Source organism: Nannobrachium achirus (assembly GCF_963921795.1).
Source record: "Nannobrachium achirus genome assembly, chromosome: 16".
NCBI classification, from domain to species: domain Eukaryota; kingdom Metazoa; phylum Chordata; class Actinopteri; order Myctophiformes; family Myctophidae; genus Nannobrachium; species Nannobrachium achirus.
In genome coordinates, this window is record NC_137823.1 from 36,231,853 (window position 1) to 36,247,065 (window position 15,213).

General features: G+C 43.8%; 1 protein-coding gene across 1 annotated transcript in view; it reads left to right on the plus strand.

The window, feature by feature from the left end:
* Positions 1 to 7,630: 7,630 nt before the first annotated feature.
* The window catches only part of plcb4b (phospholipase C, beta 4b), a gene marked incomplete at its 5' end in the record, with an annotated part of 75,002 nt that continues 67,419 nt past the window's right edge, over positions 7,631 to 15,213 (plus strand). The window contains one exon of the mRNA XM_080744884.1: positions 7,631 to 7,714. Coding sequence (XP_080601010.1) covers positions 7,631 to 7,714 — 84 coding nt within the window. The remainder of the gene's footprint in view (positions 7,715 to 15,213) is intronic.

Here is a 15,213-nt window from a genome sequence, read left to right on the forward strand (position 1 = left end):
AACCGGCACATCTTGTCCGCGTATCTCTGTCTGTCTGTCTGTCTGTACGTCACGCCTGACACTGTGGTTCTATGGGTTTGTCTGTGGTTCTATGGGTTTGTCTGTGGTTCTATGGGTTTGTCGCTCTGACATCCTGCTCTGATGTCACTGTGATGTCAGGGGAACCACTCGCCGCTCTGACATCATGCTCTGGCTTGATGTCTCTTTTGTGCCCATATATGGAGATCGCTGATGTCATCACGAGATTGACACTTTACTTTATTTTCAGGGTTGTTAACAGTACGGTAGTACGGTCAAAGGTTATGCTAACAGGATTACACCAAAAACCCCAAGGGGCTTGTTTCCATTGTGGTCGATTGTACTCAATTTACCAGAAACACATAAAACATACAATACCTATTGGTTGAAAACTAAGTAGCGTCAACAGGTATATTTACAGAGGGATACTTTGTATACACCTTCGTATGCTGAAGTATTAAGTACTTACGTAACTATTGTGGGTGTTGACTGGAGCCATAGTCAGGTAAACATGGATCGCCGGTAGATTTACAGTGTAAACCCAGACCCAGACAGTGCATGGCCACAGATATGAATGTACAATGCATCAGAATAAGAGCAACTGTATTGCCTAGCATGAGGTTCATAGGCAAGGAATTTCCTTTAGGTGTCGGTTGCTGTGACAACCGAACAACAACAAAAGAAATGTGTAGGTGTCGCCTAACGAAAGAGATTAAAAGTGTTGCATTGGATGAATGCTTTTCAGTAGGTTGGAACCATACATGGAGTGCATGAGAGGAGCCACTGCCAGGTACCGTGATGTGAACCAGAGCTACAGTAGTATTAAACGCACATCAATCTGAGAATTATTATCGTTGATACTTGAGTCCAACGAGCTGTGATTTATACCTGCTGCTAGAAGTGTCGCTGAGCGTTGCAAAGCTGCTGAATCAAGACTTACAGGGAAAGGTTCAGCTAGAGTTTAAGTGTTAAACTATATACTGTACATATACAGTATATATATAAAGACACTATATAGTGTAGCATACATTGTACTTACGTTTGTTGTTGAATTCAGAACGGATTTGAACACAACTCTCAGAGAGTTGTGGCATTGATGTGTTAGCCTGCAAGGTGTTATGGTTATTAGCTCATGTCATAGCTAAGGTCTGAAACATTTTAATGCAAGACAAACCTAGCTAAAAACAAGGAAGGTACCCATCAGGGATTATTTCTGTTGTGGCCTCTTTTCAGCACAGCAGCTTGGTTAGATTAAAGGACCATTTCACCTCTGGGACAACCAGATCTTATTTTATTGTTGTTTGGGACACGATAATCTTTTGTGTTCAATCTGTGTTTTTAGATATTTTAGTATTTCAGCATGCATCATATGATGCAAAATGCATCATATGATGCTTTGTAGCATGCTGAAATACTAAAATATCTAAAAATATAGATTGAACACAAAAAGATAACTTAGATCGTGTCCCAAACAACAATAAAATAAGATCTGGTTGTCCCAGAGGTGAAATGGTCCTTTAAGAAATAAACAGAGACATGTTATTTAATCTAGTGGTTGTTAGGCTTATTGTCTGCTTGGCCTGGTCAAATGTGTATCATCTGTGTATTCATCTCAGTCAGTGGGGGAAAAGTAAAAGTAGCAATATAAAACATACTCTGTTACAAGTAAAAGGCCTGTGTTTTAAAAGTAGAGCATTATTGGCATAGAAATACACATTGTACCAAGTACAGTACCAACGTAAAAGTATTTAAAAATGTCAATGTGTCAAACATGTTCAGCAATGGCTGATCTACAAGCTCGCGACTCGTTGTGATCTTGTACAGTAGATTGGCTTGTAGATCTGCTATTGTATAGCCGAAGTAGAAAATAGGACTTCAGTGGTTAATGCATGTTTTGTATTAAATAAGTAATATAATGTCCTATATCTGCAATCTGTCAAATAATTGTAGCAGAGTAAAAAAGTACAACATTTGCCTCAGAGATGTAGTGGAGTATACATTTACGTTACTAGCAAATGGAAATACTGAAGTAAATGTACCCCAAAATTGTACAGTACTCGAGTAAATGTACTTAGTTACTTTTCACCACTCATTTTCACTGCCCGCTGCCGGGATGGCCAGCTGGCCGGCTGGTGTTGCTCCAACCTAATTTTAGTTTTTATGAGGCGCTGAGGACCGCTGGGCTCTACCCTAGCTGCCATTTTAGACCAAGAGCAGTCTGGGAATTGAGCGCCTCGCGGGGATCTTATCCATCGCAATTATCTCGTTGTCAGGGGTTGGACACAGGGCTCGGACCTCGCTGCCTTCCCCCTGGCCTCCTTCAGCTTCCTCACATGCACGCGCAGTCGCGCACGCACGCCCGCCCGCCCGGGGGGCTTCTGCTGCACGTACCAGCATGCCCTCTCGTAGAACCTCAGCTTGCGGTGGTGCTGCAATTAGCCGCGAGGAAACCTCTACCCAGCGTGGCTTATGGAGGGTGCGAAGGGGCCTGGCTTAGGGCAGCCCACTGCTGAGCAATTAACCACTTAAACCCTACTGTATATACGTATTTGACCGGGGTCCCCCAGGAGTCCATACCAGGCCCCCCTCCTTTTTCCCCCTCTACAACAAATGCCTTTGCCAAAAATAGCCGATCAACATGCTCACAACGCGTTCTGCTGTAACGCCACTGTTACGGCAGAGCTTGTAGATGGGCTGGGCTGGGGGTATTTGCCTATTTTCCCTGACTTTCCGCCTAGGCCAGGGGTCTTCAACAGGTGGTTCCGGGATTCCTAGGGGTCCTTAGTGTTACTATCGAGGGTCCTCCAAATCTTTGTGTGATAAGAACTTTATTTTTTCTACACTAACCACTTGAACCCTAGTATCCCTATTCTGTGTGGAACATTAGCCAAGAATAGCCAATCTCAGGGGTTAAAGTTCTCAGTCCTGGGGACTGATTTCAGTCTTGAGGATTCCAGAGGGGCTATTTCTGAGGTCAGTGCAGATCTGCAAAAAAATAAGGGGGAGCTGTAGCAGTCGTAGAACCTCCAATTCCAAGACTGAAAATACATTTCAGTCTTGGAATTTCTTTTAACTCCTGCGATCTACAAGCTTGTAGATCTGCTATTCTTGGCAAAGAGGTTTGGTGTAGAGCGTTAAAGAAGAGCAGACTTAAGAGCAGAGTATTGACGGTTCAAGTCGTTCAATGTCTAAACATGCACATTAAACCAACAACCTACACTGATGATATTGCTGTCATAACAAGTCTAAGCTGTCTAAGAAATCTATGAACATTTTTAATCTGCAACACAACTTTACACAATACATAGTGGGGGTCCCTGCTTCAGCTCTCTCTCAACCAAGCGGTCCTTGGCCTGGAAACGTTGAAGACCCCTGGCCCAGCTCTCATATGGACTCCGGGGTTCACGGGGTTAATTTCACACGAGAGATTTGATTCCCAATCAGATTTGGCAATGGTTTCCTGTTTCCTCCGTAGATGGAGTGTTATTGAGTGTTGCCGGCGAGGCTTCGATGTGTCTAAGCAGTCCCTGTGGGTGTTGTGTTTACTGGCCGCCTGCCAGCGACCCGTTCCCCAGCCCTCTCCACAGGAAGTGTGCGTCTGTGTTCTCCGTCCCATGACAGGATGTGTGTGTGTCTGTGTTACGGTCCCCTGGCAGGACACCACAGATGGTGGACGGCTGTGCTTGATGGCCTTGGCTCCCTCTTAACGCTGTGTGCGAGTGTGTGTGTGTGTGTGAGCTAGGGATGGGACGATATGAACATTTCATATCAAGATTATTGTGACAAAATAAATAGCGATTTACGATATTATCGCGATAATCAACATCCATTATCCTGGGGCAGAACATTTGCCAAAAAAATAGCAGATCTACAAGCTCACAGTGCGTCGCAACGCGACGTGTTGTGAGCTTATAGATCGGCTATTTTTTGTCAAAGACATTTGATAAAGTGAAAAAAAGACTGTATCAAGTACGTATATTATAAGTACCTTTTACCAATTATAGGGGTTTTAAGTGGTACCGGATATGCAGCTCAGCAAATAAAAGGTGAATTGATCCCAGTGCATGACGGAGGACGATATCACGATAAATTAACTGTGTGAACTCTGTGTCGGCGTGTTTTTGTGCAATTTGTTTGTGCCACAACTTAGAATAACATCCAACCATTTCATTGGCTATATATGAACCAAGCTGCAGAACTGTTTTCAGTTCCGAATGTGATGCAATCCAAGAGAAAGTCTCTCTGAAATCACACAAATGAGCAAAATAGGTTCATTTGTATGTGTGTGTGTGTGTGTGTGTGTGTGTGTGTGTGTGTGTGTGCATGTTTGTGTGGGTGTGGGCGTGGGCGTGGGTGTGCGTGCGTACGTGCGTGCTTGTTTTATAATTATTATAATTTATTCATACTTTTAGTAACACAGTTTGAATGTCGATAGACCTTCTCATTACAACAGTTTAAAATGTGGTTAAAATGTGTGTCTAAAAAGGCTCTGTTTTTGTGGGGTTTGGAGAAGCTTGGGGTGGAGAAATTGTATTTACCTTTATACTGTAATACATTTTTTGTCTTAAGAATGCGACAAATACAAAAATATATTTTTGAACTCAAGTCTCCATGGTATGAATAATCAATAAAAAAAAAAAAACATTTTAGGGGTGTAGTACTCTGGCGTTCCTATTCTGGGCTTGTTATTATGGGCAAACTTAAAAAAGAAAATAATAATAATAATACAGAAATTAAATAGCAGATCAACAAGCTTGTATAGCTATTTTTTGCTATTCCATCATACGATGACATTTATAGGTCTTAATTGGATCATGGCCGTGGGCCAGGGCTCGTCAAAGATGTTTTCATGCTGCTCTGTGGTTCCTGTGTGCCTCACATCACAAAGTAGACCCAAACACCACCCGCACCTCCACCCACTCCACCTCGCTCTCTCAGTGGCGTCAGTTCAACTAAGGTATGGCAACATGACTGGTGTCTTGTCGCCATACCTTAGCAACATTTATTTTAAGAAGTACATTTTATTTTTTCCCCCGTTTCTATGGTTTCTTGGGCTGGATATGGCAGCCTGGAACGGTTGTTCAAGTGCAGCTAAACTTGGCATGTTAGTAAACATGTCACAATTAACAATAATGCATTGCACCTGTGCAGCTGACCTGCGGAACATGGGAATACCGGTATACCATCTTGTCAAGATGGGGAGAATATAATTATACCTTGTTAAAGTGACCATTTTGTTAAATTTTGCATTTGTAGTTATTTTAATGTAATTTAACAACATAATAACCAGCACAAATAGACAAAGAGACATTAATGGATTTATATTTAAAAGTAACTTTTATTCTCCCCCCTGGACCCAGGGTATGGCAGCTGCATACTATCCCTGCCATACCCAATTGACGCCCCTGCGCTTTCTGTCACACACAGCCGGCTTCACCTTCTATTTTCTCCTCCTCTCCCTTGTGTGTCTCGGCTCCTGCTCAATTCTCTCTAATATCCCTGTCTCGCATCTCTTAACACCTTGCTATTTCCTTCCCTCGCTGTCCTTCTCATTTCCATCTCTCCTCATTTCTTCTCTCTTCCGTGTTGTCTGCCACTTCTCCCGGTTCGCAGACGCTATTTCATCTGTTTTTTTTTTATTTTTACATTTTGACCTTTCTGTTTCTTTTCTTGGTTTCTCTGTCTCTCATTATGTCTTTCCCTCCTTCTCTCAACAACATCCGATTTCCTGTCATCCTTCCCTTTGAGAAAAGGAAAGCACCTCTCTGCAGCGCGTAATGGGCAATCTGCATTATCTGCACCGCCATCTATACATCACACACACACACACACACACACACACACACACACACACACACACACACACACACACACACACACACACACACACACACACACACACACACAGCTACCTGTTAACAGCCACCCATATGTGGTGAGCGGTAGGTGAGATTTAACAGCTAAAACACCTCCGCCACCGTCGAGCGTTTAATTCCCATAATGCCTTGCATGAATGACTAAGCGCCGACGGTTCTATACATAGAACATCACGCTCTCACTTCAGTCTGTCACATGGGGTGGTGGGGGGGGTCTGATGTCACAAAGTATACCTGCATTTATGGGCAATTTCACTGGTAATGTGACAGCGCTCTGATGCACGTGATAAGCAGATGTGTCACATGAATCCACACTGTATCTTTTTTATGGGGACGAGGGTTGTGTTCTGTAAGGACGAACGTACAGTGCACACAGTAAAATCCTAACACTTACCGTAAGTGTTAGGATTAGGGTTAGGGTTAAGTGAACCCTGAGGATTTTAACGTGTGGCAAATAGGGATGGGACCATATGTCATCATGATTATTGTGACGTAAGAAATCGCGATTTACGATATTATCACGATAATCAAACTCCATTATCCTGGGGCGGAACGTTTGCCCAAAAAATAGCAGATCTACAAGCTCACAACGTGTCGCGTCGTGACGCGTTGTGAGCTTGTAGATCGGCTATTTTTTGGCAAAGACATTTGATAGATAGTGAAAAAAGACTGTATCAAGTACGTATATTGTAAGTACCTTTTACTTAGAGGGTTTTGGTGGTACCAGATATGCAGCTCGGCAAATAAAAGGTGAATTGATCCCAGTGCATGACGGAGGACGATATCACAATAAATTAAATCTCCACAATACGATTATCGTGGGTGTTTTTTATCACGATAAACGATAATATTGCTTATCGTCCCATCCCTAGTGGCCAATCTTAAAAACAAAAACAAAACATATTCAAAGAATTGCTCATTATGCGGCTCGAGGTGACGTGCTATGAGCTTGTATATATGCTCTTTTTGAATATCCAAAGTATAAAATAATGGTTCTAAAGTGACACAGATGTTTTCCCGCTCTTAAAGGAGTAGTTCACCCCCAAAATGACTTTTTTTCTATTGATTACTCACGCCATGGAGACTTGAGTTCAATAATATTTTGTTTTATTTGTCACACTCCTAAGACAAAAAATTTATTATTGTAAATGTACCTCCATTGATTCCGGATGGGGACCCGAATGCATTTGGTTCCCCATCCGGAATCAATGGGGGTACATTTATTGTTATCAAATTATTGTCTTAGGAATGCGACAAAAAACTAAAATTATTATTGAACTCAAGTCTCTATGGCGTGAGTAATCAATAGAAAAAAAAAAATTTTCAGGTTGAACTACTCCTTTAATGTGTAAATAAGTATACTCACAGAAACAGATGACAACTGTTCTCCTGTTGAATACGGTGTTTGCACATTTTGTTTTGTTACTTATTTTATTTTAGGGTTTTGCTTTTTCTCAGCAGAACACATTTTGGGTGGCAGCCTGGCAGGCAGCCATTTCTCTGTGAATGAGGGAAGAATTCCAGGCCACAGGAACACAGAAGGCAGACAAAACGCTAGCTGTTGTGTTCACCGCACTAACATACACAGAGAACACAAACTCCCAGGAGTCTTTGCACCTGCTCTTTTTGACTGACTTTCCGTGTTTTTGTCCATTCTCTCTCTCTCTCTCTCTCTCTCTCTCTCTCTCTCTCTCTCTCTCTCTCTCTCTCTCTCTCTCTCAGGTGTGTGAGCAGCCATGACGAAGTCCTACGAGTTCAACTGGCAGAAGCATCTGCCAGAGTTCATGCAGGAGGGAGCGTCGTTTGACAGGTTTGACGAGGTGAATAAAACCACCGCTGGCATCGGGTGACATGTTTCAAAGTTAAACGCCGTGCGGGAAATACAAATAAAACCGATGCTCTTCATAGCAGTCTGGCAAAATGCACAACATTGCTGGGGTGAAAATCATGCACCACCATTGGTTAACGTGTATACTGTACCCACACCACAGGCCAAAAGCCACGGGTTGTTTGCTGAAAGATGAATCCTGCTTTTCTCGATTTATTTGTCATGAAATGAGAAATCGAGTCAACGCTGAAATATGGTTCAATATACTGTATAGGGGATCCAACATGAGCGGCGCAATGGTTTAAAATGAGCTGTTTTAGTGAATTCTAATCGAACGTAGAGAAACACCGGTCTGGTCCTACGGCGGAAACCAGCAGGCTATTGGTTTATTAACCTTCATGCCTGGGGCCAAGATGGACGCTTGTAGTGAATCACAGGGTTTGCCGATAAACCACCTGATGACTAAGGTCATCTTCCCTGACCTCGTGTCATGAGTCACTCTAATGGCTGTCACTCACACACACACGCACGCACGCACGCACACACAGATTTACACACGCTTGCTGCAGATGTACCCTGCGGTCATGGGGGTCGATGCCTCTGCTGTTGATATCTCTCCCCCGGTCATATATTTTTTTATCGCTGTTGGAGATAATAATGTTCTATTTCATCTCTTCTGACCGCCAGAGGCGGTGCTGGAAGCACCAAATGTTCTCCTTTGTGACAGTCCAGTATGTACTGTATACTAATCATCTGTGACCCCTGAACGACCTGAAAGAGACTACATCTCCCAGTGTCCTCAGAGGATCATTTCCCTGAATTAAATACACTGCATTTCCTTTTGGAAACATGTAGACTTTCTGATATTTTGGGGGGAATGTTCACGCTGTGAGCTTGTAGATCAACTTTTTGTTTTAACAAATCAAACCCTGCATACATGCTGTACACTCAGACATACTGTATTATGCACACTCTTGCACCTACACCAGTGTTTAAACATATCACACACGCAAGCACACACACACACACACACACACACACACACACACACACACACACACACACACACACACACACACACACACACAGAAGCTTTAGCTTACGTCATGGTGTTAATCAGAGCTGGCTCATTGATCACGCTCGTTAAGAAGTGGTTGACGTGGCGACTGATTGTCTGAACCACAGTCACTGAGGGACCCTATACCCTAGCTCACTGCAATGGCTGTGTGTGCGTGCGCGTGTATGCGTGTGTGTGTCTCCTTCCCCCTATGTTTCCTCTCGCTAACTTAATCAGGACAGTTAGCTAGGACATTTGCCTGGCAAATGCTAAGTGTGTCACATAAGCTCACACACACACACACACACACACACACACACGGGTGCACGCACACAGCCAGGAAATCCCTTTAGTGTTTAATGTGGGCATCAGTGTGGGAGGAGGGAGGATCCCTCTTCATCGCAGAGGAAAGAGAAAGAATCTGGCGAGCGGCTGGAGAAGATCAAAGTAGCTGCATGTGGAAAGTGGGCCAGTGCACTGGTGGATACACTGTTCTTACACTGGGAGCCTGGCCTGCATGCAGGGCACATTTAGCCACACATGGGCCCTAGATAGTCTGATTGGTGCTCCTTCGAGGAACCCTGCTATAGGACTAGAATAGTCAGAGGATATTAATACAAATCTGTGAATAAATTCCTTACCTAGAAATTTCTTCATTTGTAAAGGTGTCTAGTAGCACATCTAACAAAGTTTGAAATTCAAAATCTCTTGGAGAATTTTGACAGGTGTTTCTTGGGCTAAAAACTATGGTTTAGTGATGAGTCATCACTTTTCACAGTTTCGTGGGGGCTGTTTTTAGCCCAAGGAATGTTTTTCGTGCAAAACTAGTGCTTGCTATGGATACAGAATCATGACAAACCCCTAGTTAGACCCCTCGGATGCTACTTAAAGAAGATTTTTGGGGGGTATTTTTTCCTGTATAGTATAGTGTATAGTAAGTCTAAGTCAAATCCCTAGTCAAAAATTCTCCTAGGGATTTTGAATTTCAAACTTTGTTAGATGTGTTGCTATGACACTTGAAAAAACGTCTTGGTAAGGAATTTATTCCCAGATTTGACAGTTTCTGATAATATCCCCTTGTTTTGTATTCTCACACACACACGCACGCACACGCGCGCACACACACACACACACACACACACACACACACACACACACACACACACACACACACACACACACACACACACACACACACACACACACACCCCACACACAAATAAACGCACACACTCACATAAATGCACAAACACAGGCTCACACTATATCTTTCATTGTCGCACAGGTATACACACACGCACGCACGCACGCACGCACGCACACACACACACACACACACACACACACACACAGAATATGCTAAACAGAATGGATCTTTCCAGAAAAATGCTCCCTACTCACTGAAGTCCCACAGAGCGACAGATGGTAGAGGCAGGTACATTTGTGTGTGTGTGTGTGTGTGTGTGTGTGTGTGTGTGTGTGTGTGTGTGTGTGTGTGTGTGTGTGTGTGTGTGTGTGTGTGTGTGTGTGTGTGTGTGTGTGTGTGTGTGTGTGTGTGTGTGTGTGTGTGTGTGTGTGTGTGTGTGTGTGTGTGTGTGTGTGTGTGCGCGCGCGTGTGCTGCATGTGTGGGAAGGGTTATTCATAAGTAATCAAACATAATTTTCTGTCTGAGCTGCACAGGGCCAGTTATGGATGGCGAGGTCTTCTCTGCATGGTGTGCCATTATCATCATCCTGACGCACGCATTACATTATGGACAGCCCTGTCCAGTAGGGCTGGGTGTTATCACGTCAAATCAATATCTCTGTTTTTCCAAACGTTTGCCTCGATAAGGATTATCGAACAATTATTTTCACCACTTAAACTCCATTTAGTCAGGAACACTTACGTCAAGTATATTTAACCATTTATTGCAACAAATGGAATACAGTTAAGCATTAAAGGCTCTGCTTTCAGAGATATTCCCTTCATTTTGTCCAAGCAGCTTGCTAGGCAAAATCGGGGAACGTTAAGCAAAACCTCCCATAGGGATACAATAGCAGTACAATAGCAATACATTGACTTATTAGAATGAATCAGCAGACACAAATCACAAGTATTTGAGCCTATATGGCAGACTCTGATCAAAAGGTGGAGGCTGGATTGGAGGAGGCAGCTAAGCAACAGCGGATGCGAAGCAGGCAGCAAGACAAGCAGGGCTATAGTGAATGCAAGCCGTGCAGGGGCGTCACACCAAATTCTGGGCCCTGGGTACAAGGATTCACTGCGGGCCCCACATGAATGTTAACTATTGAAAAATAGCAGATATACAAGCTCACAGCGCGGCACCGAGTGCTGCGCTGCGAGCTTGTATATCTGCTATTTTTGAAAAATCGTGAAAATGGACCCCCAAGATGATATGTATTTGGCCACGGACCCCGATCTCAAAATATTTAGTTCCAGGGACCCCCAGAAGCAAAATTTGAGTTAGAAATGTTCGCTTAAAAAATACATATATTCAAAGATTTTCACACATTTTCACAACTTTTCAAAAATAGCAGATCTACAAGCTCGCAGCGCGGCACTCGGTGCCATGCTGTGAGCTTGTATATCTGCTATTTTTCAATAGATAAAGTTATTAGGGCCCCTCCACCTTGGGCCCCAGTAACTCAGTCCCACTTTCCTACCCCTTGTGACGCCCCTGAAGCCGTGTATAAAGAAGCCTCCCTTATAGAGCTCTGATTGGAGTACGACGGTGTGGCGTAATCACCAGCAGAGATGTGAATGAGGAATGGGAATATGAGCTGACTGAACAGCTGATTATACTGTAGCTGAGGTGGGCGAGACTCTTGCATAAACTAACGCTATGCTTCATTATGGTGTCCCTCAGGGCCTTATACCAGTGTCTTTCAGTTTTCTGTTATTGTGGGGAAAGCGTCAGCTGAAAATAGCCATCTTGACGATCTGCTATTTTCAGCGAAAGCTTTCCCCACAATACGGATGCTGGGGTTTAAGTGGTTTAAAGGGAATTAGTTTACCGGTAGTGAAAATACTCAATCATCTTCACAATAGATATGCCGGTATCAAAGAGTTCTCCTCTATGCATTAGAACGGACACACACACACACACACACACACACACACACACACACACACACACACACACACACACACACACACACACACACACTCTTCCGGGCGTACGTAGAGGATGATTGAACACTTCATTTGACCTTTGGCCAGTGTTCTCATAAGGACCTGTCCTGTCATCCTCCTCCAATCAGCAGCTAGTACGTTCAGGTCCTAAAGAGGCTCCTCTGAGTGAACACGGCTGATGGCTTATAGGAGATCAATGAGGCAATTACAGACACTACCTTATTGTGTGGCATGATGGCCAGCAGAGACACGCAAGGAAATGGAAAAGGAAATGGATTCTCTCCCGTTCAAATGAGAGTCTGTACCAAAACAAAGAAATTCAGTGAGATATTTGTGTGTGTGTGTGTGTGTGTGTGTGTGTGTGTGTGTGTGTGTGTGTGTGTGTGTGTGTGTGTGTGTGTGTGTGTGTGTGTGTGTGTGTGTGTGTGTGTGTGTGTGTGTGTGTGTGTGTGTGTGTGTGTGTGTGTGTGTGTGTGTGTGTGTGTGTGTGTGTGTGTGTGTGTGTGTGTGTGTGTGTGCGCGTGTGCGCGTGCGTGCACATGCGTTCAAAGTCTGCAAACGCCCAAATCAAGTCCCTTCCACAGACAGTCAAACAGTGCTACTTATAGAAGAAGTGACTGGCCCCATAACACACGTGCGCATGCACGTTTGCGTGCACGTGCGCAACGCGTGCCGACCCGGCACAGATCCCATCTTCAGGAGACCGTAGTTTAGGATATAGATCCTATAGCCCAAGGGGACAGTCAGCGGAGTCAGCCGTTTTATTGGTTGCTGTTGGTTGTCAGGTCGATATCACAACCAATCGGTGGACAGGCTCTGCCTGGCCTCGTCCGCTGCAGATGGCGGTGACAGCTCTGTGTCAGTGTAATAAGAAAGCAAACTAAATCGATTGACAAAAACCCAAATCCTATTTTTTCGAAGTGAGGGGACGCCACTCCCCCGTGCTCCCCCTCCACTACACCCCTGCAGACAAACACCATCTTGATGTGTGATTGATCGCAGATTGATCCCAGCCACGTTCCCCTCCCCCCGCTGGTTTCCATGGGTACTGGGCAGACTGGCATTGACAAACCAGAGAAAAACTTGACTCGAAAGATTCTGGGATTTTCTTTTTTTACAATTGTTCAGAATTTGACCAAAATGCAGGATGAGACCTAATCTTTCCTCCTGCTGCTCACTTACTCTAAAATCTTCTTAACTCTAGAGACAAAGTTGTGCCTCAGGGTGAGGCACAACATGCAGACTCCTAACAGAGAGTTCCCCTGGTTAAATCCCAAGTGTGCGTGCGTGCGTTTGTAGTAGGCCTATGTGTGAAGGCCAGACACAATGCCAAATACAAAAGCATGCTTGTCTGTTCCCGTTCAAAGAACATTGTGTGAGTAGGAGAGATCCAAGAAGAGAAGGTTCTGCACATTACACAACACACATACACACACGCGCGCCACACACACACACACACACACACACACACACACACACACACACACACACACACACAAGTTGACTTTGAAACAGAGGAACGTTGCCAAAGGTTTCTGTCCATCTCTCTACTGAATGATGGGTGACATCCTTCGCAAATCACTGTGTGTGTGTGTGTGTGTGTGTGTGTGTGTGTGTGTGTGTGTGTGTGTGTGTGTGTGTGTGTGTGTGTGTGTGTGTGTGTGTGTGTGTGTGTGTGTGTGTGTGTGTGTGTGTGTGTGTGTGTGTGTGTGTGTGTGTGTGTGTGTGTGTGTGTTTGATTGATTGAAGAATTTATTAGAAGTTTGCAATAGAAAAACGTACAGTTTCATGAGAGTACAAATCACTGGTACAAGGTCAACTAAAAGGAGATCTTAGAAAGCCGAGGCTTATTTCCACAGGAACCACACTTTAAGTATCGCACATTAAGTGTGTGTGTGTGTGTGTGCGTGCGTGCGCGTGTGCGTGTGTGTGTGTGTGTGTGCGAGCAGAGTGTTCTCATAAATCTCTTACACCAGTGCTGGAACAGTAGTTTCTTCTCGTTCTCCTCCTGGCTGATCTGAAGCCAGCAGTCTGTCTACAACACTGGTTCCCAAACACTGGGTCGTGACCCATGTTTGGGTCGCAGACAGATTTTTATGGGTCACTTAGTTCTTCCTACATTTTGTTTATTAATTATTATTATTATTCAAAATATTAAAAAAAGCTATTTTTTATTGTTTTTAAAAACAAAATTCTATGATTTCTTTTTCCAGTAATTTCATGAAGAAATCAAGGAAGAAATCAATTAGAAAACAAAATGTTTGAGAAGTAGTGAAAATAGCCGATCTATAAGCTCAACACGCCGCATTGTGAGCTTGTAGCTCAGCTTGTAGCTCTGCTGTTTTCACTAGTTTGGGACCCGGGCAAACGTCTAATTTCTCTTTTTGGTCGACTACAACACATGCCTTTCAGCTTTATCCATGCTTCATCGCACAATGCTGTTGCATGCCGTCAAGACCCCGTTTTAGTGCAACAATTACCGGTAATTGTGGGTTTGTTTTTTGTGTGTGAGAAAATAAAAGCTCGACAAGTGTTGTGTGCTTGTAGGTCAGCTGTTTTGACTATTTTTGTGCAACATCATTGTACGACAAAGTGAACGTTAGGGCTTATGTCTTTAATCAGCCTAATTGTTTTTTAGTCAGGCTTAAAACAAAAAATATATGATTCTTGGCTTACATATGATTCTGGATTACTGAGACACAACATGTGCGTTGTCTATACATTAGATCTATTACCTTGTGTTTACCTTGCTTACTGTAAATCGCTCTGGATTAAGAGCGTCTGCTAAATACAAAATTGTAAATTGTATATTTATTTTGCAATATATACAGTATATATATATATACAAAAATACTTGATTACTCGATCCACAGCTGAAGCCCAAAACTGATTTACAAGCTACCATAACAACCGTTGCTCGAGGCTTTGATCCTAATTCATACTTTGTGTCGCGATGTTGCCCTGCGCAGAAAATAACAGCTCTGCGAGCTCCTAACGCGTTGTATCCGTAGAGCCGCTATTCTTTTCCCCCGTCACAAGTCACCACCGCACGCTCGAGCATCAATGGAGGCATTGCTGGGCTACAGAACTGTACCTGCAGCTGAAGCCTCTGTGTCTGAAACGGACCAAAGAGAGTCAGGCTTTAACGAGATGCCTTCCTCTGGACCCGGCTGCTCCTGCACAAAAGGGGAAACGGGGGGGGGGGGATTTTTGGTTTTGTTGTCCTGTTGGTTTTTCAGTGGTTGTGATAGAAGAGCCGTGGGTTACAAAGAGGTGAAGGGATGTGTGAGGCCTGCTG